The sequence below is a fragment of the Schistocerca piceifrons genome, chromosome 2, assembly GCF_021461385.2.
Source record: "Schistocerca piceifrons isolate TAMUIC-IGC-003096 chromosome 2, iqSchPice1.1, whole genome shotgun sequence".
NCBI classification, from domain to species: domain Eukaryota; kingdom Metazoa; phylum Arthropoda; class Insecta; order Orthoptera; family Acrididae; genus Schistocerca; species Schistocerca piceifrons.
Window position 1 is genome coordinate 190,192,523 of NC_060139.1, and position 23,959 is coordinate 190,216,481.

Sequence of the window (23,959 nt, forward strand, 5' to 3'; positions counted from 1 at the left end):
GAATATTGTAGAAATATGAGTAATGACAATGTGAATCAAAATTAAGTATTAACATTCCTCGAGTAAATGCAGTACCGCTTATCGGGTAGTTATTTGTAACTGTAGGCTAATATATGGAATTACTTTGTTATATAATCTTTGGTTTCAGTTTTGCTGGGACGGACGAAGAAATAAACGCTCGTAAAAAGACTACTAGAAAGAAAGATCGCTTACTAACAGTAAATAGCGGATGTTGATCGCTTCCGCGAAGTAAGCCAGCATATGCATGCTATTTAGTTACGTTATTTATTCGATATTATAGCAATTTCCGCGAAAATCGAATGTCAGCATTCAAACAGTGACGTCACCCAAGGTTCTAATCATCGGCCATTTTGAGTGCTGGTAGTATTGTTAACCTGTGTTTGTAGTTTGTTTTCAGTGTTTATAAGTAGTAACATTGATTACGTTTCTGTAGGCCTGCACAATGGAAGATAAGGCATCGTTGAAAGAATTGGACCAATGGATAGAACAATTAAATGAATGCAAACAACTGACAGAAAGTCAAGTAAAAACTCTCTGCGAAAAGGTAAGTGAATTTAAGCATAAATGCCCCTGCGTTAAGAAATCAATAGATGCATTCACACATCAATGTTATTTCGTAGCTGTATTGAGTTAAAGGCCTATGCGAAACATGAAGCCCGATAAAACGTTAGTTCGTGCAACATTCACATTTAGACCTATGTTTAGTGTGGTACTAGTAACTGATTAGTTTGCTGTGGTACTGCTTACAGTGACATCTTTAAGAAACTGTGTTAACGGTTCTTGCATTTAAATCTTGTTGCTAACGTGTTCGGATCTTAGTCTAGTGTTTAGAAATTCATGGTCAAGAATTTAGTGTCTGCGCTATAATTTTTAGTACTTTCGTAGAGTTTACTGTTTTGAGCCCGTAACGTAGAAAATGTATTATGGTGTGATCTTCAACTGTAATTTTAGGCGAAAGAAATATTGACAACAGAGTCCAATGTTCAAGAAGTGAAATGCCCAGTGACTGTTTGTGGCGATGTCCATGGACAGTTCCACGACTTGATGGAACTGTTTCGAATAGGTGGCCGCTCTCCAGACACAAATTATCTTTTCATGGGAGATTATGTTGATCGTGGCTATTACTCCGTGGAGACAGTGACACTTTTAGTTGCTTTGAAGGTACGTGTAAATTTTTTTTTTTTAATTTCTGTGCACAATTACTAATGTTATGTTGAAAATAAAATAGTGATATCACCCTACCACACATAGCAATTGTTACAAAAATATAAAATAGGACATAATTACTAAGAGCCTGTAATAAACAAAAAAAATTAATTCAGATGCTTAGTGTATCAAAGCACTCCAACAGATTACAATGAAAGTGGTATTTATGCGAACCATAGTCATAAGCTGTAAAATTATTGCCACATGTTTTCAGCAAAAATGTCTGTTTTATGATTGCCATCAATGGATTGTACATCTAATTTTTCGTACACATTTTAGTTGTCTGTGAAGTTTAGTTACACATTGCGAACAGTGTTCTTTTGTTTAATATAGTGCAAATGTGCTTCCATTAGGCCAACCATTGATGGTACGAGAGTGTGTTGTATGCCTACCTTGGTGCGCATTGTAGACTTGTCTGTTCTGATTTAGGCTTTTTGTAATTTATCTTGCAGTTTTTATAAAGAAAAGTGCATCAAATATGGTGCAGACATTAGGCTACACTGCAGTGCAGTGTGTTACCAGAAACCTTGTTGTGCAGTCACTTTCATTGCCTTTACTAACTCATGATAACTTTATCATCTTACAACCAAACCTACACTTTGGACTTCATACTGGTCAGTCCATGACCACTTAATGATTGAAAGGAGGACTGTAGTCATAGATCTGTTTTTGAATGTTGTTTTCCCACTTGTAGGCCCAGTAATCAGTAGCCACAATTTATCTTAATTACTTTGGTCTATTTCTGTGCAAATTTTCAGTTCCCATTTTATGCTTTTCACGCCAGAATCAAAAAGGTTTTGGTTTCCCCCCCCTAAGAAAAGGAACTGAACATTGAAAAGTAGGCATTGACTGCAAAACAACTTAATTTCAGTCACCCTTTTGCAAATACATGTTTCCTGAATGTAAATGTTCCAATTTTGGTTAACGATGTAAAATTATCTTAATGTATACACTGTAGTGTGGTATTTTTAATCGGAAGGATTGAAGAACACTGTATAACATGTCTCATGTGGCTAGTGGTACGGCTTACTTATTCGTCATTGAACCATTCAGTACGACAGTATTGGGTATGTTATACACAGTACATAAATAACAAATACATATGTAAAACAACAAAGCAGAATAGAATTAGGCAAAGATAAGACAGCGTGATCAATAGAACCATCCCAGTATTCGAGTTAGCAACTTGAGAAAGCCATGGCCAATGCAAGTCAGGATGGCCAGGCTGTGCACAAGCACTGCTTCCCCAGAATCCCTGTCCGGTAGGTTCACTGGCTTAGCCACCTCGGTACATGAATAGGAAAGAGAACCACATATACCTTGTCTATAAAGATATTACTAACTTAAAAAGTTGTCTAAAAAGTGATATCACTAGAACACAATAATTTTTTGTATTACACTTCTGATAAACCAAACACACAACACATTACATAAATATGCTGAAAAGTATAGCACACACACACACACACACACACACACACACACACACACACACACACACACACACACACACACACCTGCCGATGCTATACCCTTCACAACTGACCTTGCACTAAATTCCTTCTCCGAGGAGATGTATTGCACTGCACCTGACCCTTCTCTGTTCATCTCCTCTTCCCCTCTCTCTGACCTGGAGCCTTGTTTATTAGAATTGCAAACAAAACCTTGATTGTGAATTGAAGTTGCTTAAAATTAATGGTTAAATCGGCTGGGATCATTGGTACACGGGGGGATGAGAGAGGCCTCTCCAGCTGCTGGATCTGCTACGATACTAGCTTTAGTGACAGTATCCTGCTTAGTTTTAATCTGCGAATGGGTAGGATTACAAAGTTATAGACAATACAGATTCCATAGTAGTATTCTAATCGTAAGCCACTAAGCCATAAGTATGACTTCTCTATTTTCTGTTAAAACTGACTGCGAGGTAGAAAATGAAACCACACATTTTCACAGCACAGCATTTTATCTCTTGTCATTTTAAAATTTGTACATTGTTCTTCAAAAAAATATATCATCTGTATCTGTATATAGTAGTATAGATAAAGCTGTGAAGAAATGGTAGTTTACAGTGCACAATAGATTAAGTGGCTGGAGGTGCGGTTGCATACTAAAGGGATTACTTGGGTTGAGAGTAATAAACATTAATTTTACAAGTGTGTAATGAATAACAAAACCGTTGAAATCACAGGAACTACATATCTTTGTAGAAAAGGAGCAAGTTAAATTTATAGTATATTTTTGCATTGTTATTGTAGTTTAAAAATTTGCCAGCTTTACGAGCAAGTGCCTTTATTAATGATTGTTCACAGAAACATGTGAGATGTAAATTATTGAATTGATTTTTTATCCAAAACTGTGTGTAAAAAGATCTTGAAAAAGATGTCTCGTTCATTTAAGGATACTTAAATATAACAGTATTACATTTTAAGAGCTGCATAGTGGTTAGAACATTAAACAATCATCCCATAGAATCGAGTGATGCATATGACTGTATCTCCCTTGCAGGTTCGTTATCGAGAAAGAATAACTATTCTTCGTGGCAATCATGAATCACGGCAAATCACACAAGTTTATGGCTTTTATGATGAGTGTTTGCGCAAGTATGGTAATGCTAATGTGTGGAAATTCTTCACGGATTTGTTTGATTACCTGCCTTTGACAGCCCTTGTTGATGGGCAGATTTTTTGTCTGCATGGTGGCCTTTCACCATCAATTGATACGCTTGATCATATACGGGCGCTTGACCGCCTTCAGGAAGTTCCACATGAGGTAAGTGATATTAACTTGGATATAGAAATTACCTAATTACTATCTAATGAGTGAAGGAAAAACGTGGTGCAGAAAAAGGCTGTAACTCAAGAGTATCGTTGCTTATCCATCATTTGAGATAACCTGAACTGTTGTTCGTAGGTGTATATAACCTTTTGAATAGAAGTTTGTAATATGAAATTGAATCTCAGTATTGGGGTGTATTGGTTCTAAATTACATATCTCAGTTGCGGCAGTTTGGGCGGTGGTGGCTGTTGTGGCAGTGTTTGTTGTAGTAGTAGTAGTAGTAGTAGTAGTAGTAAACATTGCTGAATATAAGTCACCGAAAAGAATATTTTGTCATGGGATGTGATCGCTGACTTTGTTTTCGGTTGAAAATGTTAACAAATAACCCTCTACACTGGCCACCATCAGACTCAAAAAAGGAAAGGAACAAATGGTTATGGCATCTTTCATTTTGTTCCTGGTGGTGGCCAGTGTAGGCTGATACCATGTATCATTTTGAAGGGTTGTTTAATTTTGTAATATGGAAATAAATGTTACAAAAGCTACTTAATATTGGACACGAAGGTAATTGTATGAAAGTTGACAATGATGTAAAACAGCATAGGCAGATTGTATGTTCCCACTTCTAGTATCAGGTTAAATGAAAATTGAACACAGTGACCATCTTGCTGTGAAGAGTATAATATCCTTTCCCCCTTTTTTTATGCAACATGTTTAGTAGACCATCCATGTTTCAACTACAATGTACTTGTTGCATATATGAAATTTTCTCTTCACTTTGCAACATCAAAAATTTAGGATTCATTTCTTGTTACATGTTTGACAGTTTGGTGATATGTCATTCCTTTATGATTTAACAGGGTCCAATGTGCGACTTGCTTTGGTCTGATCCGGATGACAGAGGTGGTTGGGGCATATCACCTCGTGGAGCCGGTTACACCTTCGGACAGGATATTTCGGAGACATTCAATCACTCAAATGGCCTGACACTGGTGTCTCGTGCACATCAACTTGTAATGGAAGGCTATAACTGGTAGGAAAATTTGTGTTGGTGGAGATTGTAATACCAGTTGTGTGTTGCAAAAACTTGACTATGTGTAGAATTAATTGAATACAGCATTTCCATAATTTATAAAAATCTTAAAATTGTATGCAAAATGGACTATACTAGATGAACTGTGGGTGATAAAGTTTTAAATTGGCATGATGGTCAGAGGGGACTGTTGATACAGGATACTGTGCAATATTGTAGCAGTTGTCTGCATTGTGGGCTGATGAAAATGCCAGAGCTGTCAGACTCGCTGTGATCAAAATACAGAGATGAAGAAATGCGCATCTACAGTATTTAATAGGTTGGAGGGTGTGAAAGAGATGATGATTACTGCATAGGACTTTTCAAATTTGAGTATGGTATTTGATGATTATAAATTAAGTTTAATGAAATAAAAACATACTTTCTGAATCAAAGTTGTGTGTTTTAGGTGTCACGATCGCAATGTTGTTACAATCTTCTCTGCTCCAAATTACTGTTACCGTTGTGGGAATCAAGCGGCTATAATGGAACTGGATGATGCTCTGAAGTACTCGTTGTAAGTATATCACTGCTACACAGTGAATTTATTTTATTCTGAAAAAATGGTATATTGTTTTATAATCTTAAAATTAGCGACTATGCTTTATACCTTTGTTGGCTTAAATGTAATTGTCTGAAGAGACTGGTGTGTTGAAGTAGGATTCACTCAGGGCTACAAAAAGAGTCCCCACATAATGAGTGATACGTCTCTCAAACAAAATGGTACTAGAATTAGAAAAGTAATAGTGGGCACAGATTAAAGAGCAGGGTGGAAGATTTACATATAAGCTAATCAGTCTTGCATTTGAGAGTATAAAAGTTCTGACATTTACAAAACTCTTCACTTTCTTTTGCCAAACTGGGTGTCCTGCACATGTTTCCAATATACATTTTTGAATATTTGTGGAATGCATTGTATGCAACATACTGTAGTAATTATGTTAATGAAACAATGTTGCGTGCTGCCTGCCTGATGCTTGTGGTGATACAATCATGAGGAGTCTGGACTTTGAGAAGAATAGGTTTCGAACTCCAGGTAGCCAGCTTGATTCTTATTTTACATAAACAGGTCACACTATTTTCATTTATTACTTCCACATGAAATTGACTGTTTTTCAGTGATTTGATGCTTTCATAAATGTGACCTGTAGTATATACATGATAGTTCTCAAAGGTAACTTTAATTACAGTAAATAATAATACTACTGTTGGCTCTCAAATGCACCTCCTTACATGTTCTGAAAAGAGGTCACTCCTACAGAACATAAAATTTATTTCCTTTAGATATATCGTAAGTTTTGAGGAACCGTAATGCTTCAAAAAGACCAGTTCCCTGTCACAAACAGTGTGTCTTTGTATTTAGTACTGAATAAAATATCATGGTACACCTATAGAGAGAAAAGCTTCTGTCCATGGATCAGCATGGATTTCAAAAATGTCACACATGTGAAACTCTGCTTGCTGTTTCCTCATAAGATGGCAACCATTGCAGCAGGCAGATTCTGTATTTCTAGAGTTATGGAAAGCATTTGACATAGTTCCAAAGTGCAGGCTGTTAATGAAGGTCCGAAGCATATGGAATAGGTTTTCAGATTGTGAGCGACTTAAGACGTTGAACACAACACATTGTCCTAAATGGCAAGTGGTCATCACAGGCAAAGAAAATATCAGAATTCCTACAGGGATGTGTTATAGGACTGCTCCAGTTTGTATACCTGAAGGATCTGTCAGATAGGATGAGTAGCTTTCTGCTACTGTTTACTAAGGACACTGTAGTATGTGGCAAACTGTCATTGTCAAGTGACTGTTGGAGGATACAGGACGGCTTGAAAAGAATTTCTGTTTGTTATGATGAGTAGCTGCTTGATCTAATGTGGAAATATGTAAGATAATCCAGGTAAGTATAAAAAAAAAGATACTCGTGTATGCTTGAGCGCAGAGTTGATGATGGGCTGTTTGACAACAGACATTGTGAAATATCTAGTTGTAATGTTGGAAAACGACAGAAAATGAAACAAGCACGTAAGATGTGGGAAGGTGAATTTTCGACTTTGATTTATTTGGAGAACTTTGGGAAAGTGTAGCTCATCTGCAAAAGAGCAGTACACTTGAATGACCCATTCTTGAGTGTCTGGTATCCCCACCTGGTCAAATTAAAGGAAGACATTTGCTGTTCAGAAATGCTCCAAGAGTTCGGAGCATTTCCAAACTTCCAATGAGAATTCTTTACTGTGAAACAGTATTGAGAAAGTCTTGGGAACTGGCATTTGCAACAGACTGCAGCATGGTTGTGCTGCAACCATTGCAATTCTTGTTCGACAAAGTGACTATAAGTTTCTGCCCTTACTGTATCTACTTACTCGAATCTAAGCCGCACCTGAAAAATGAGACTTGAAGTCAAGGGAAAAAAAATTTCTCGAATCTAAGCCGTACCTGAAATTTGAGGCTCGAAATTAAAGGGGAGAGAAAAGTTTTAGGCCGCACCTCCAAATCGGAACAAATTTGGTCCATTGTGATATGAGACACAATTTAGGTCGAATGAATGACGATACGGCTAGTTTGGTTCAAGTCGTATGCTTAGCAGTTAAGCTTTACGAGGTAGCCATTGCTATGCGTCAGGCGCTCCGTCCATGTTTATACGGGTACCCTTCCTTTTTTACGTGCTTCGTCTGGTTTGAATTGATTGCTTTTTTTTCTTTGATCTGATAAGTGCCGTTTTCTTTGTTATAGGTGTTTACGTCACTCTTAGCTGAAAATGCATTACTGTACTGTCGTGCATTGTTTGTTGCATTCTGATAATGAGTGTTTACGACCTGTCGGCACTCGCGGCATGGCTTGCTTTTGTGCGCGCTACCGCCGCTTACAATTTAAAAAAGGAGAGAGGTATCGTCTCATTAGTGAAACAATGGCAAGAGACTGCTATTTGTTGTTACTTACACCGCTGCTTTCTTTGATAATGATCAACAAGAACCAAATAATAAAAACTCCGTATGATAGCTGTTCTGAATGAGAATGTAGGGAAAAATTTTTCTCTGTTTGAAAATCTTTGCAGACACCTCTTTACTAAAGCTTCCTGGCAGATTAAAACTGTGTGCCCGACAGAGACTCGAACTCGGGACCTTTGCCTTTCGCGGGCAAGTGCTCTACCAACTGAGCTACCAAAGCACGACTCACGCCCGGTACTCACAGCTTTACTTCTGCCAGTATCTCGTCTCCTACCTTCCAAACTTTACAGAAGTTCTCCTGCGAAACTTGCAGAACTAGCACTCCTGAAAGAAAGGATATAGCAGAGACATGGCTTAGCCACAGCCTGGGGGATGTTTCCAGAATTCTGGAGACCTCTTTACTACATTACATTCTGCACACAAATTAGTCGTCGTAGGTTTAAAAATCTAGTCAATTGCCGTGCTTCATTTCTGACTCTATCACTATTAGGCATAAGAATAATACGAATACAAACATGGCATGATATGTATATTCTTCCACGTTTGCTGTTGTCTCACTCTAGTTTCGTAGTTTATTATGCAGACGGGATTTAAATGAGATGGCAGCAAACAAAAAAAATACAGGGCAAAATGTTTATATTCGTATTATTCTTACGGTGAAGAGAATACTGCATGTGATTCACAATTCATAAAAGTTCCTATTAGCAACCATCTCTTCTCACAGGTAGAAAAAACTGCAGAACATATAGTTGGCATTTTTTTTTTTTTTTTTTTTTTTTTTTTTTTTTTTTTTTTTTTTTTTTTTTTTTTTAGAGCTACATATATTCGACAGCAGAAGTTAGTTGTGGCGGCACCTACCAACATTTTTCAGAACTTCCGCTTACTTTGCACTCGATTCTAAGCTGCAGGCGGTTTTTTGGATTACAAAAACTGGGGAAAAACGTGCGGCTTAGATTCGAGTAAATATATTTGTTAATATTTGCTTGGTTTCATCTCCTATACCTGAGGTGTAAATTGAATGATACTTGAGCCTTCCAATTGCCTCTGGTAATGTGTCCAAATGATTGTCTGGCTACCTTTTACATAGATGTCTGCAAGTAAATTTTGCACCTTGGTATACAGTGAGTACACTGGTTAAAAACTGGTTCAGTATGTTGTCATATTATACTTCTCGTGATTACAAGAAAACTAACAAAACATTAGAATTTTTCTCTGAGTTGGTGAGTGATTTATTAGGGCAGTTATTCGTGTTTTAAGAAGAAACGATCGGCTTCTCTCTCTCTCTCTCTCTCTCTCTCTCTCTCTCTCTCTCTCTCTCTCTCGCCCTCTCGCCCCCCCCCCCCCAACCCCCCCCTCTCCCTGCTGTATTAAAGACTTTTTGAATGGACCTTTTTTTTTAATGGTGAGTCATTCCATGTCAAATCAACACACTTTAAATAAAAATTTTACCTCACCGTCTTAGATTCTGCTGAAAGTTGGTATACTTATAATGGGTGCTGAAACTAAAAAAAATACCAAATTTCAATTTTTTTACCTCCAGCCATTCCTGAAATATGGTCATGTAGCTTTTCAAAAGCTGACCAAAAATGTGTGAACGGACTTTTTTAAATTGCGCTAGGAGCTGCCCTAATTGAGCTAGAGAACTGGGAAAGGCGTCATTTTGCAGCATTTTTCATGCTCTTGCAAAGTGATAGACAAAAAAACATAGCTTCTAATTAATAACCTTTTTCAAAATGGTAATTGTTAGTTTGATTTAATTTTTTTACAAAGAGTACATAATTGAAAATATTCAAAATATTTCCGTAACTACTTCATACTGTTGTAAATCACATGGCAGAATATAAATGTGGGATGATGATGGGTTCATTGTTAAAAAAAAAAAATATTCCGGACTCTTGTTTTTTCACTAACGGCCCTAGTTTGACCAAACTGACATTTAAGGCAGTTCTTCAGTAGATGACAGTATACATAGGGTTTGATGTCTGTACAATAATTCAGAGACTGGACCCATTGTTGAGATGATTTAGTCTGCATTGTTACCTTCTAAGGCTTTGTGTGCCTACAGTATTATTGTGCACTGTGGCTTTAGTGCAAATCAATTGTTACCTCTGTGTTGACCAGTCTGAATCTATTATATTTAATAGTTCATTTTCAAGTAAATCTATTCATTGAACAGTTTGTAAGTGGTTTTTGTATAAATATGGAACCAAGTAAAAAGTGCAGTGCTGTAAGAGTGCAGTGTTGTAATCCGTTGAAGTCAAATCATTTTATTAGAGAAAAACTGAGAAATGTCACAACATGGATGCCCAAATTATTTCCTCAAATACCAAGTGGTGCCAAGATTTGTGATAAATGTAGGAAAAATGTAACCATCAGTGATGAAAGTGTTGAAGAAGAATCTTCTGGATCAGATACAATCATCAGAGACCAAGACCCTGACTTCCCTCCAACTTCAGTAGCTGTTAAAACATTTAACACAACACTTCAAGAACTAGGTGAGTCCCCAATTGACAAGAGAAAGCTAACATCTAGGCATTACGCCAAATCAAAAGCGAAGAAAATCTTGTCAACGACACGTAAACTTTTTGTTGCTCCTGAAACTTCGTCAGATACTGATATATCCGTTCTTGAAAATCTTGAAAGAAACTTTAAAAATTCTATAAGTAGAGCAAAAAAACTATGATTCTTACAAGTTTACCTGAAAAGTGGAGTGTCAGGAAAATGAGGGAATTTAATGCTCCTAATTACATTGTTCGGCAGTCCAAAAAAAATTTTGAAAGAGAGAGGATTCATGGAAGGTCCAAACCCAAAACCAGGGAATTGCTTACCAACAGAAACTGTCAAAACTGTACATTCATTTTATAAAAATGATGAAGTTAGCTGGGCAATGCCAGGTATTAAAGATTGTGTGAAAATTACAGAAACAAGTGTAAATAAAACAAATATATGAAAAAGACTTATTTTGTGTAACCTTAAAGCAACTTACAAACATTTTAAAGACAAGTTTCCTAACATAAAAATAGGTTTCTCTAAATTTGCTGAGTTGAGACCAAAACATTATGTATTAGCTGGCTGGAGTGGCACACACACTGTCTGCGTGTGCACAACTCACCAAAACATAAAATTAATGATAGAAAATGCCAAACTAAGTACAGTAACAAACAGCAGCTTAAACAGTTATAAGCAGTGCATTGCAAAAATGCTTTGCAACCCATCATCAGTTGATTGCAACATGGGAAACTGTGAATACTGCCCAGGAGAAACTGTCATACGTAAAATTTTAAGACACTTTCCATGAAAACTTAATTGAACAAGTTCAGTTCCGACAGTGGATATCAGTTGACCGATGTAATCTGGAAATTGTTCAGAAAACTTCTGAAGAATTCATAGATTTATTTTGTAGTAAGATGTCGACTTTGACTCGGCATGACTTCATTGCCAAGCAACAACGAACATTCCTTAACTCCACAAGAGAAAACCTTATGGAATCTGAATTTGTTGTCATATGTGATTTTTCAGAAAATTATAGTATAGTTCTACAGGATGAAGCTCAGTTTCCACTGGACAAGACAACAGATTACCATTCATCCTTTTGTTATATATTACAAACAGAAAGACAAAATTGAGTATATGAGCTTTGTCATTGTTTGATTGCCTGGAGCACAATACAACTGCAGTTTACACCTCTCAAAAGAAGCTAATTTCATATCTAACAAATAAATTTCAAAAGATCCATAAAATATATACTATTATTCTGATGGTTCTTCCGCTCAGTATAAAAATAAGAAAAACTTTCTGAACCTTTGCCTTCATGAGGAAGACTTCAACATAAAAGCTGAGTGGCACTTTTCAGCCACAGCACATGGGAAAGGGCCTTGTGATGGAGTAGGGGGTTCAGTAAAGAGACGCAGCTCATGCAAGTTTGCAAAGGCCATACCAAAATCAGATCCAAACCGCACGAGATCTATTTGAGTGGGCAGTAGATAATATAACAAATGTTGATTTTGCATATTCCACTCAAGAAGACTATGCTGCTTCAGAAATATTCTTAAAAAGCCGACTTGAAGAGACATTGACAATCCAAGGAACACAGCAGTTTCACGCTTTCATTCCCAACACTACATCAAAATTAATAGTCAAATACTTCTCAGGTGATATGCAGAGTTGGGAGAGGGAAGTAACTACATCACCAGACAAACTGAAGTTACAAGATGTATCAGGCTATGTCACCACTGTATATGGCAGAAACTGGTGGCTTGGGTACATTGTAGAAAAAAAAACGAAGAACTTGATGAAATGAAAATAACTTTTCTTCATCCATGTGGCCCAGCTAAGTCATTCTCTTATCCTGCACATGCAGATGTCCTGTGGGTGTCAGTTGTGGATGTTCTCACAAAAGTGAATCCATTTACTCTGACAGGGAGAACATACATTCTTAATGAAAGTGATGTAAACCAAACCCAGTCAGCTTTATTAAAATGTAATATGTGAAGTTCCAAGACAATTTATTGGGAAACTACTTTCAACTCGAAACTTAATTTTTGTCTCAGGTTAGTGTTAATGTATATTTTATAGAAAGTTGTTTCAAAATTATTGTTAGTACCTATTGTGTTAAATTTAACTATGTACTGATACCCGTTACTCAAAAACAAGCATTACATATTTAATTTGTTTACTAGTTCCATTTCAAACATCATGGACCAGAACTAGTATGTAAATACTTGTACTTATTCATACTTTATTTCAGTTTTAAGTTAAATGCTCAATTTCTTGTTTTTGTTATCTGTTAATATACTGTTAGTGAAGTTGTATGAAATTAAAATAAGCAGTCAATTTAATTATAAAATATGCTGATTAGTTTTGGTTTAATAAGGTGATGTTTTGATATTTCTAATACTTTTTTTTATTTACCTTTCAGTATATTTTAAAGAAATTCCTGTTTGTTAAAGGTAAATTTGATCAAACTAGGGCTGTTTTTTTTAACAATGAACTCATAATCATCCCAGATTTATATTTAGCCATGTGATTTACAATAGTGTGAAGTAGTTATGGAAATATTTTGAAAATTCAGTTATTTACTTTTGTAAAAAAATTAAAATTAAATCAAAATATGAATTAGTATTTTGAAAAAGGTTATTAATTAGAAGGTATGTTTTGTTGTATATCCCTGGAAAGAGCATGTAAAATGACAACTTTCCCAGTTCTCTAGCTCAATTAGGGCAGCTCCTAGGACAATTTAAAAAGTCCTTTCACACATTTTTGGCTGGTTTTTGAAAAGTTTGAGATAAAAAATTGAAATTTGGTATTTTTCTTAGTCTCAGTGCCCACTGTAAGTATACCAATGTTCAACAAAATCTAGGAGGGTGAGGTAAAATAGGTGTGTTGATTTGTCATGGAATGACTCTGGTGAAATGGTAGTGTGCAGGAGAAGATACTGTGCTCTTTACAGTGCAGAGTGATTATTCATTTTATTTCAACACTACAATTGTTTTGCAAATTGCTGCAGTTATGAAATTAAGAATGAGCAGAGGTCATGGCTACATACTGGAGGTTAGCTTTTCTTAAATAAGATCTGTTCATAAAGAATAACTCCCAAAAAAGAAATTTAATGATGAAGCTTCCTGCAAGATTGGCTGTACTAGGCTAGGACTGGAAACCAGACTCTTTCATTTCTTACACAATACTCAGAAAACATACTGATACTTTAAATACCTTGATGCAAATCATTACAAACTATAATCAGTAAATGTGTTGCTTGTTCAGCGTGTAATGCTGATCCCACCTGAAATAAATCTTGATTGTAGAGATCTGTGTGGTATAAACCTGGGAGGCTTAAAGTAAAAACATGATTAGCGTAAGTCCGAATAAGAGTTGCAACTTAGTTGAAGCTGAGATAGGAACTGCGCAGAAAATAAATTTTGTGGTAATTGTCAAATTTTTCGTCCATAGCTGGATTTGCTCTTTTTAGAGAGGAAAGTGACTTTGAGGTAAGCAGCTTTACTCCAAATTTGAATCCTTATTAGGTTTTTATTTTTATTTATTTATTTTTTGTCATGTGGCAGGCACGATGAAATCACCCTTCATGTTGTTCAGTTTAATGAACTGATTGTTAAACAAAAGCTTGCAGCTCCAAGTTTCCATAAAGGCTTTATTCAAATTGTTTGCGTTTTTTCTTTCTTTGTTAAAAAAACTGCATCATCTTGTGTCTCTTTATAAAGATGGATGCTGCAGGAGAACAAATTTTTTATTACACAACACATTACATACCTCGGCTGTTTAAGAAATTTTTTTCATATATTGTATAAATAGTATGTGTAAATACCTGATTTAAAAACAGTTTGCGAAATGAATAGTACCGTGTAACACTTGCTTTTCTTGCAGCCTGCAGTTTGACCCAGCTCCGAGACGTGGAGAGCCTCATGTCACACGGCGGACACCAGATTACTTCCTCTAGGTTGCTGCTATTGCTGCTGTTGCACTTCACCTCATCCAGTCACATACATTACATACATACATACCATATTATATATACATATATAAATAAATACTGTGCGTGTCCCTGGTGGTACAGTAAAATCTCGTTACTGCATGGTGTTCCTGATTATTTTTCTCCTGTTCCTTCTGTGTGAATATTTGGTATTGGAAGTGTGTGGACTAGGAATTCCTGTTAGGTCTCCACCTTTCCTTTCCACTGCATTTTTCCACAGTCGACTCTTCTGGTGAAGTAGGAGTGACGGACTTGTTAAGAGATGCTGTAACGAGATCATACTGTGCTGTTGCAATTACAGAGGCTCTATTATGTTGATGTGCCTCTTTTGAACCATGCTGGAAGGAGGGGGCCATCTGCATAGCATTGTAGGATTGTACCTATTCGTCTCCAGTAGCAAAATATGACTGGTAAATAATACGTGAGTTTGCTGCTGTGTTCATTCTGAGCAACCTGGAGAGTCGCCCATGGCTGAGGGATGTCTTGCGGAATGCTGATTTCCCTGCCTGTCTGATGCGTTTTAGGAGTAGTCCTTCTAAGTGGACACACATTCTTTTGTTTTCTACAAACTTTCCATGTATTGATTGTATTGTAAACTGAACGCTGTGTTGCGTATTGTATTATTAGTTATTATGACTCGTAAGAGTTATCTTTTTAAAATTGCATAATGATGCATAATAAATCTATTGTATTTGCACAGTGTCTTGATCACATCGACTCCCCTTGCCCTAGGCCTTTCTTCTTGAGAATACAGTCTGTTTAAATAATTTTGACAGTATTTTAAATAATTCTCATCCACACTTTTCACATTACAGTTTTTATTGTTATATACAAGAGGCTGTAAGTATTGCCTGCCTTGAAGGAATTTATTTAATGATTTTTTTTTTTCTGTCTTTGACTCAGTTTTCCTACTTTATTGACTACTTTTGTAAAAATAATTAATTATCCTCATGTAAGAACTCATATTTTTATAATTTTGTTTTAATTTATCATTTTATTAATTGGCAAGGCAGAGTCTTCTCTGCTGAGAATGTTATAAATGTTTATAAAATATGCTGAAAACTGTAAACTTATGTTTCCTTTACTCAAAGCAATATCTTTTCTACTTCTTCACTATACTTTGTATTGGACATTCCCAGTACTTTCGTCTGTCAAATTTTCGTTCATGTGGTATATTTTAATAATACTCTACAGCACTAGTTTTGCACTTTGTCACAGTCAGTATCCAGTGTGGTAAATGCTGACATGCTATTCAAAAATGTTTTCTGACTTTGAGAATTCCTATGTTTCCATTTCTTTGTATTATTTTATTGAAATACTATGTGAATTTTGATTAAGAATACTATTTTTTGCTTTGGCAGTTCTAACCTGTTAGTCATCGTGTACCAAAACCCAGAATGAACATGTTGATGAGAATGGGAATGTGTGTTTTGAAGCATGTTTCATATTTGTTCCTAATAGACTCACCCTGTAAGTTCCTTGAATTGCCATGTTACTGTAATGTGACCTTTTAGGAGAGTAATTCTGGTTCATAGATAATTTGTAAGTAGGCAAAGAGATTATAGGAAATAAATTGTGAAATTCTTATTAGAAGGGCACAGTTGATGTATCCTGCTCACTGAATGCTTGCTTTGCTTTTGGAAATTCACATGTTGTCTTAATCTATCCATCGATGTGGCAATACCATTTCATATATGGAAAATTGATGTGATCTGTTGGAAGTTATTGATCTTCACTCCCTCTGCAATTTTTGTTATTTATTGTTTTCCATTTCTCATTTAACATTGTTTTGAAGTATACCGTATGATTACCTCTTGCACAGCTTCTCAAACAGTTTAAATTATCACTATGGTTTTTGCTTGCACTTCCTTTGATTTTTATTTCCTTCATATCTCTTCTTTTTCTGCATCTGCTGTGCTTATTAGTGTTCGCAAGTGAGCCATGCAGTGGAGTAACAAATATGGGCTGATGTATGATAATAGCCATTCTGACCTTATATATATTTGAGCATCATGCACATGAGTGGCGTAACTTGCATGGATTTGTTAAAATGTGACTGCACACTAACAGGTGATGTGATAATTTGTGCAAACATTCGTTTGCAAAACACAAGCTGATACTCGCATGCTTCACAATATTTTTGATGTGACACCAGTATCATAATTAAACCTCGTGCAAATAACAATTTTAGTAACATATTAGAAAATGACTGGTCAGTATGACAAGTAACTTGTATAGAAAACTATTGTACAAGGAGAGGCAGCAATCTTTTCGTAACAGGAAACATATTTGAAACACAGTGTTACAAAATATTTCTCTTTTGTGGACTTTCATTGGCATCTCTTGGAAATGATTAGTCTGGTGAAAAAATGCACACCGAAAAACTGATATTTTTGGTACACACTTGCTTTAGGCTTCTCTAATTTTGAAACTTTCTTTAGTTGTTACGAAAGTAGAGGACCAGTGTTGGAAGTTATTTCTGTGCCATCTGTTTTCTGAATCTATTTTGTAAACAGCAGTTTCTACTGTGTTTCTTTTATACCATTTGGCCATACTTGCGTATATATGATTACTGCCATTTTGCTGGATAAACAAAAATGAGAAAGCCGTGACACCAAGCTGCATTTTAAAATACCCGTTTTAACAACCAGTATTTAATTTTCAAAGTGGAAAATTTGAAGAACAGACAAAATAGTTCCTTGGGATTAGAATGTGTAATAAGCAGAACACATTATACCATCCACTCCTGTTAGCCAAATACAAAGGTTATGAAGGTAGCAAAGCTCTATTTTATGCAAAGATAGGGCAAATTTTTTTGTGTTTGGGGAGGGAAGGGGGTTGGTTTGTTCACAAGACAGTTAATTCCTGGATTATAGAGGATTATTGAAATAAATCTGTGGCTGTCATTTTTATTTAGGTATTTCCACATTTGATTAGTGTGTTAAGATTTAATTTTGATATTAGTACTAATTTCTCTAGAAGGAAAACAGTCCAAAAAAGAGGTGCCTGTAAATTATGGGCTAAATATCTGCCTACCAAGCAGCAGTGTAGGTATGTACACACAGCCACAAAATAATCAGATTTTATAGTGTGCAGCAGTCGTCCTTTTTTAGATTTTACTACGCAAATCCGGAGAATAGAAAATAGTGCATTGAGAATGGCTAGCTACTAGCTGAAATCTGGATTTGCCTAATAAAAATCTAAAAAACGGATGACTGATTGCTACATTCTATAATTTATAAGTCACATAACAGTCGCTGAGTGCACCTACTTGCCGCATGAAAGGGTAACCTGATGGTCATCAGATTTTGTTAATCTGAGGAAATAATGGTAGGGTTAGAGGATATTAGGAATCTTTCTAAAAGCATTCTATCAGTGGAGTGCAAACAGCAATCAGTATATAATGTTAAAATCCAGTAAATCTTGATTGCAATGGGTGGTTACTTTGGTTGGTAACGGGATTCGGTCTGTAATTCAGTAATAGTTACAGCATCAGCTATTTGAAATCCGTTCGTGAATAAAAGTTACCTTCATAATATTTAATGTATTACCATTAGCAATAGGCACCCATGTTGCTCCTCCATGATTTCTAATGTCTTTTCCTGCCCTTCCATTAGGTTATCGTGACAGTGCGTTCTTTAGGAACTCAGCTAAGAAATTCCTTGGTCCATCTACCATCCAGTCCCCATAGCAATGTCTCCCTTCCGTCTGCATTTTATTTTCATCAGTTGTAATAAATTTTCTTCAACTCGAGTCTGTCCGCTGACACATTTGTTTTTTTGTCTTCACCCCCTTGTCTCTCGTACCACTTCACAAATATGCGTCTTCCTTGCGTGCTAAGCATCCCTCAACTTTTGAATGGTTTTCACATTGAAACTTCATAACATGTAGCTGTCCAAAGTCAAATTAGGGGAAGTGCGATCTTCGTGACTTTCATTTCCAAACACAGTGGAAGAGTCATCTTGAAAACTCTATTTAGCTTACCAAAAAACAATCCAGGCCATTATTCTTCTGTTTCCATTTTGTAGTCCATATAGTTGTCTTCAGCTGTCCTAAACATGAAGCACTTGAATTCTTCTGTGACTTTTTGTTATTTTTTATAGATTTTGTCTTGCTTGTTTGTACATAATTTCAGGTCTAGCTTCAAACTTAATACATGTTCTTCCATACATTGGTGAAGTTTGTGTCTAGAGACAAACACTATTATGTAGTAAGCAAAATGGAGGGGTTTTTAATATGCTCAGTAAACACTCATTCCTTCTCGTCTTTCATAGTTTTGGCATCTGTTCATGTAGGTCAGGCTGTTCCAGTGCTGCCCTACAGGGCTAGGGCACCCCTTTATCTTGCTCATGTAGGCACAGATAGGCTAGGCTACCTGCCACACAGCCCTAGTGATGCGTTCTTTGCATGTGCCAATTGCTTGGTCACCCCTGCCCATATGCACTTGCCCATGGAATACGATCTCATATTGTACAAAGCAGCTACAAGACTGCCTGCAAATTAGTTGCATGCACGCAACTGCCTGTTGGTGCCTGCCTGGCTGCCCCTATATGGGCGCATGAGCTGAACAGCCTGCTTGGAGTAGCCAATAATACTTGTGATGATACGGAAGTTTCTGGCCTAGATTGTCTTTTGTGTGCTTTCCTCTATTGTACTAACCAATTGAATCTGTAGCATTGACATATATATTCATCAGTATTTTTATGTAAGTTGAATCCAACTTTATTTCTCAGGGCTGTTTGTATGGATTTAGTCCAAACTTACGTCAAAAGGTTCCTGAGAAAGTGTTAATCCTAGGCAAAGGTAAATTCATTCGGATACTTTGTTCATGATTTATAAAGGGTTCATATTGCTACATCTGCACTGTTATTCTGATCCTCAATTAAAATACAATGCTCTCTCGCATGTGATAATTTTTTTAAATGTGTTTCATGAAGGAAAGAAGACTGCTTGTTTTAAATTAAATTTTTACCATTTTTTCCACCCTAAGTAGAACAATTACAGTTTAGTTTCAGAAGCAGTGTTCTCTGGGGTCATTCTGTAAACAGTTTTTTTTTTCCTCTCTCTCCAAGTTCTATAAACAGTTTTTCAGGTACCCTTTGTATTTGGATAGTCAGTGTGTGTGTGTGTGTGTGTGTGTGTGTGTGTGTGTGTGTGTGTGTGTGTGTGTGTGGGGGGGGGGGGGGGGGGGGGGGGGGGGGAGAAACGCATGTGTGTCTATTGTTGATGAAGGCCTTAACGTGTGTGTGTGTGTGTGTGTGTGTGTGTGTGTGTGTGTGTGTGTGTGTAAAATCATTCACAAGATTGGCATAAGAAGGACTCAGTCTCCTTCCCACTGCACTACACTTTGTAGATCAATTCCTAAACACTAGAATGGCGGAGTTTGTGACATTTCTAATACGGTGGAAAAGGATTGTTTTGAGCTCGCATAAAATATTTTCATATTTATTTTGGTGTATATTAGTTCCACTTTCTTTTGAGAATATATATTATACTCACATGTGTTCTACACATGGCTTTGTTGTACTTTTTACTCCGGTCATTATAATCAGGCTCACTTCACACAGGTGATTTGTGTTGCATGCGCACAGTATCCACTCTCTGATTTGTGTCACTTTACACAGTTGTCATTGGTTTTGCTCCCATTGCAGAAACTGATTTGGCACTTCTGCCTTATAGTCATGTTGATTCTGTATCCTCTTCTTTTCTCTGTTTTCCTGCTCTGTCGTTACCTTGAGATCATTTGCCAGCTGAAGTATGGACTTGTTGCTTTTCTTGTTCGTTATTATTTTTTAGATGAACCATGTATTCAGTGCCACCATGTCAAATATGTTGAAGACTACCAAGAATGGCAATTCAATTCATCTTTCCTTGGCATACAGTCATGATGCAGGATGGTGGTGGAGTGTATTTGGCTTCTGTATCTCATCAGGGATGTCGTGATAGATCTTATTCATTGTGCCATCAGATGAAGTTTTCTGTACTTTGAGGTGCTTCTTGTTGAAGTTTCAGACCCATGAAGAAGTTTATGGTCTTATTTCTTCTTTTATTTTGAATTGGATCCATGAGATGCAGAATGACATATTCTCCTACTGATTGCTTCTCTCTATTGGTGTCCTCTTTATTCCAAGTTATTGGAAAGCATGACATATATACTTTAATGCTGCATTGCAGCAATCCAGAATTTTGAGACTGCATTTGTCAGGTTTGTGAATCAGCATTTTATTTTACTTGGTAATAGTTGCTTTGTGTGTGGTTATATTTTCTCCAGGATGGTGAGAATAAATACTGTTTTCCATGAACTTCCCCAAATTTCAGATACTAGAGCAAATTTTTCGGCTGGCAGGCATTTAGCACAGGTCGATTTTTCAATGAAATGAAGAAATCCGAGAACTGAAATATGTTGTTTGACATAGCATCCTAGAATTCTCAGGTATACCAAGAATTCTAAAAGTGTACTGGGAAAACATCAAATAAGTATTTTGTGAATCTGAACCCATCTTAGTAAGGAGGAGGAAAAAGAGGGAGAGGTCATATGATTTATGAACAAGACTGCCGGGGCCACACTGTCACGCCAGCCCCTTTCACATTCACAAAAAAAACTAAAATTCTGAAGTAGCGTACTTGTAATGGTTGATTTATGACATTATATTGTTTGTCACAATTTCGTGTGCATGAACTTTATCTGTTGCATCGCGCGAAGAGCACGCTTTGAAGGACAGCTCAGCTGTCGATTGTTTACTGTAGCTGAGTATTCCTCAAGAAGCTATTGGATGGAAATCTTCGGTGCTTTACGAAATAATCATCTCCTGGCCTTAATGTGAGTACCTTTCGCACTATTACTGACTTCCATGATGTTTTCGTTCAGTTACCTCAGGCGCTTTTGTTAATTTGAATTTCTCTCAATACAGTAGTTTGCTAAAACTTCTATGACTTCTGCAATACTGTTAGGTTATTCATTTTCTGTTACAATCGTTTAATTGCATTAACTGTTCACTGACAGTTGATAGGTAGATAGCATACATAATACACTTCGATTAAATCCCTTTTCAGACCTTTAACACACTTCAATTTATCTCATTCGCTGAAGTCCGTAATTTCTTACGTGAAGACAGCGATTTCTTTCAATATTTCCTTGCGTCTTTATTTCACACCATTCTTCAATTATTTCTGGTCATTAACCAACATAAACTTATAGTAAAATACTTTTTAATACAATACCATAGGCTCTCTTGCTAAGTTTCAGTATTTACATTGTTACATATTTCATTGTTTCTTGCTTTTCAGATTAGTACAAACAGGTATTTATTAACAGGTATTTCTACTTTCGCTCAATAGTTAAAGAGATTTCCTGGATGCCTTTGGTTAATTGCCTAACTTTGGTATCGAGGGATTCCTGCACCTCTTTGACCTCTGATATCTCTCCAGCCAAAGTATTTACTTTATCAGGTAATTCTTGTAAATTTTTCTTCACTTCCGACACCTCAGATTCAACCTTTTCTATCTCGCTGTTACATGTTCTAATATGCGTTGAACCCTATCGTCAAGAGCACGATGCAGATTTTGTATCGACGCTTGTTTGAGTTTGACTAACCGCTCGTCCACTGTGGCGATTAGGCTAGTCTCAACTTTTTCGAAAAACTCATTCTGGCTTTGGATATCCTCCTTGCGCTCTCTTTTCCTCTGCTGTTCCACTAATTTTAATTTCCGGAATAGGTGTGCAAGCACATCGCTTGGATTTGTGAAGTCGACCTGTGTCGAACACTTTCGTCTGCTTTCTCGCAGTTGATTTCTCTCGCAGTTGATTTCTTTCGCAGTCTCGACATTCTCTCATCAACCCAGCGATTGTATACTCAGTTGAGAAATGTCAATCTGCGATACTACATTATCATGTAGGATCGTAGCTTGTTCATTTTCATTAGCTCCCGACCCTCCTGCTAATGACCCAGGAATATTCTCTAATTGGTCATCGCTTTCATAATTCTCAACCTCTGCATGGTTACATCTAGTATTTGGCCTAACCATGTTGCTAGCTGATACTAATCAGTTCACACACAAAATTCAAACTAAAATAATTTTATTTCTTTTCTATTTTTCGGATATGGACATCTGCTAATTGCATCCATCTTTTTAGGATTTGGTTGTATACCTTCAGGAGTAATTATGTGTCCAAGGAATTTCAGTTAGTTACGAGCAAACTTGGATTTGCTCAAATTTACAGTAACTCCGTACTCTAAAAATCTTGTGAAAACTCTTCTTAATAAATCCAGGTGGTCCGCCCAGGTTTCAGAAGCAATTAACAAATCATCCACATATAAAGTAACTTTATCCAAAAGGTCTCTGCCAAGTACAGTGTCCAGTGCAGATATAAAATCACCACCGCTTATATTCAGTCCAAATGGCGTGACCGTGAACTGGAAACTCCAGCCTAGAAAAACGAATGCAGTATATTTTCCAGATTCTTCCGATATTCTTGCTTGCCAATATGAGCTACGCTTGTCCAAGGAAGTTAAGAAACGGGCACCATAAAATTTCTGTATCAATTCCTCTAAGTTTTTGGGTCTGGTTTGTACAGGTATAATGATCTTGTTTATCTCTCTTGCGTCTAACACCAATCTGATGTCGCCGTTGGGTTTAATTACCGCCACGAGGGGATTACTAAATTCATAATCTGAGGGCTCAATAATACCCCATTCTAACATTTTATTGATTTCTCTTCTTACTACCTCTTTCTTTGTCCAAGGTATAGAATAGGATGTATGACAAAATGGTTTATCCGGATACGTCTTTATAGTGTATTCAAAATCTTCAGTCACACTTGGACATTTACTGAAAACTGGCAAATTTTGGTCCAACAAGTAGTATAGTTCGTCCTTTAGGATTGCAGATAACCATTCTGATTCCAAAACCTTTCCCTGAAGTGACACTTTACTTATTGTCTCTTCGGAACGTTCTATTGTGTAAATATCATCTAGTGTCTCATGATTGATACCGACATAATTCACCATTAAGTTCAGACAAAATTGATTGGGACCTACTCTGCCCTTTATCATTGTGGCTGTCAAAACATTACCATTGGAATTAAATACGCTTTCACCTTCCTTCAAATTAATGATTCCACTGGTCTCTCATAAAAAGTCCAAACCCCAAATACATGGCACTTTCATTTTGGAAACAACCACGAATGTGCTTTCTATTGGAGACCCTGTATTCTAACGTCGACGCGTACCTGTTTTAAAACTCTTTGTGCTTAATGCACCAGACACGGTACATGCTGTGACAGGAAATGTGAGCAGTTTTACTCCTCGGCTAATCTGTCTGCACTTGTTAGAAACATTACGTCTTTCTTCAATTAATTCATCCCTTATATCCATATCATTATTATACTTTCGTACATTTAATTCAAAATGATGCCTGACGCTGGCCGGTGTGGTCGAGGAGTTCTAGGCGCTT

General features: G+C 36.6%; 1 protein-coding gene across 3 annotated transcripts; it reads left to right on the top strand.

Annotated features, from left to right (window-relative positions):
* The first annotated feature begins 141 nt into the window (after nucleotides 1-141).
* Nucleotides 142-15,846, top strand: LOC124777913 (serine/threonine-protein phosphatase 2A catalytic subunit alpha isoform). Of its 3 annotated transcripts, none has more exons than XM_047253466.1 (7): nucleotides 142-249; nucleotides 455-565; nucleotides 973-1,182; nucleotides 3,733-3,996; nucleotides 4,863-5,035; nucleotides 5,484-5,591; nucleotides 14,401-15,846. In XM_047253466.1, exons 2-7 carry the CDS (start codon nucleotides 464-466, stop codon nucleotides 14,471-14,473), a joined length of 930 nt encoding a protein of 309 aa, XP_047109422.1. In that variant the 5' UTR covers nucleotides 142-249; nucleotides 455-463; the 3' UTR covers nucleotides 14,474-15,846. The 3 variants fall into 3 exon arrangements, with proteins under 3 accessions (XP_047109422.1, XP_047109421.1, XP_047109423.1); XM_047253465.1 differs by having other exon boundaries at nucleotides 152-381; XM_047253467.1 differs by having other exon boundaries at nucleotides 152-352.
* The last annotated feature ends 8,113 nt before the right edge of the window (nucleotides 15,847-23,959 follow it).

Coding starts and splice junctions, on each gene's coding strand:
- LOC124777913 (XM_047253466.1), top strand. CDS start 464: ATGGAAGATAAGGCATCGTTGAAAGAATTGGACCAATGGATAGAACAA. Junction 566..972: donor TAAAAACTCTCTGCGAAAAG/GTAAGTGAATTT, acceptor CTGTAATTTTAG/GCGAAAGAAATATTGACAAC. Junction 3,997..4,862: donor TTCAGGAAGTTCCACATGAG/GTAAGTGATATT, acceptor ATGATTTAACAG/GGTCCAATGTGCGACTTGCT.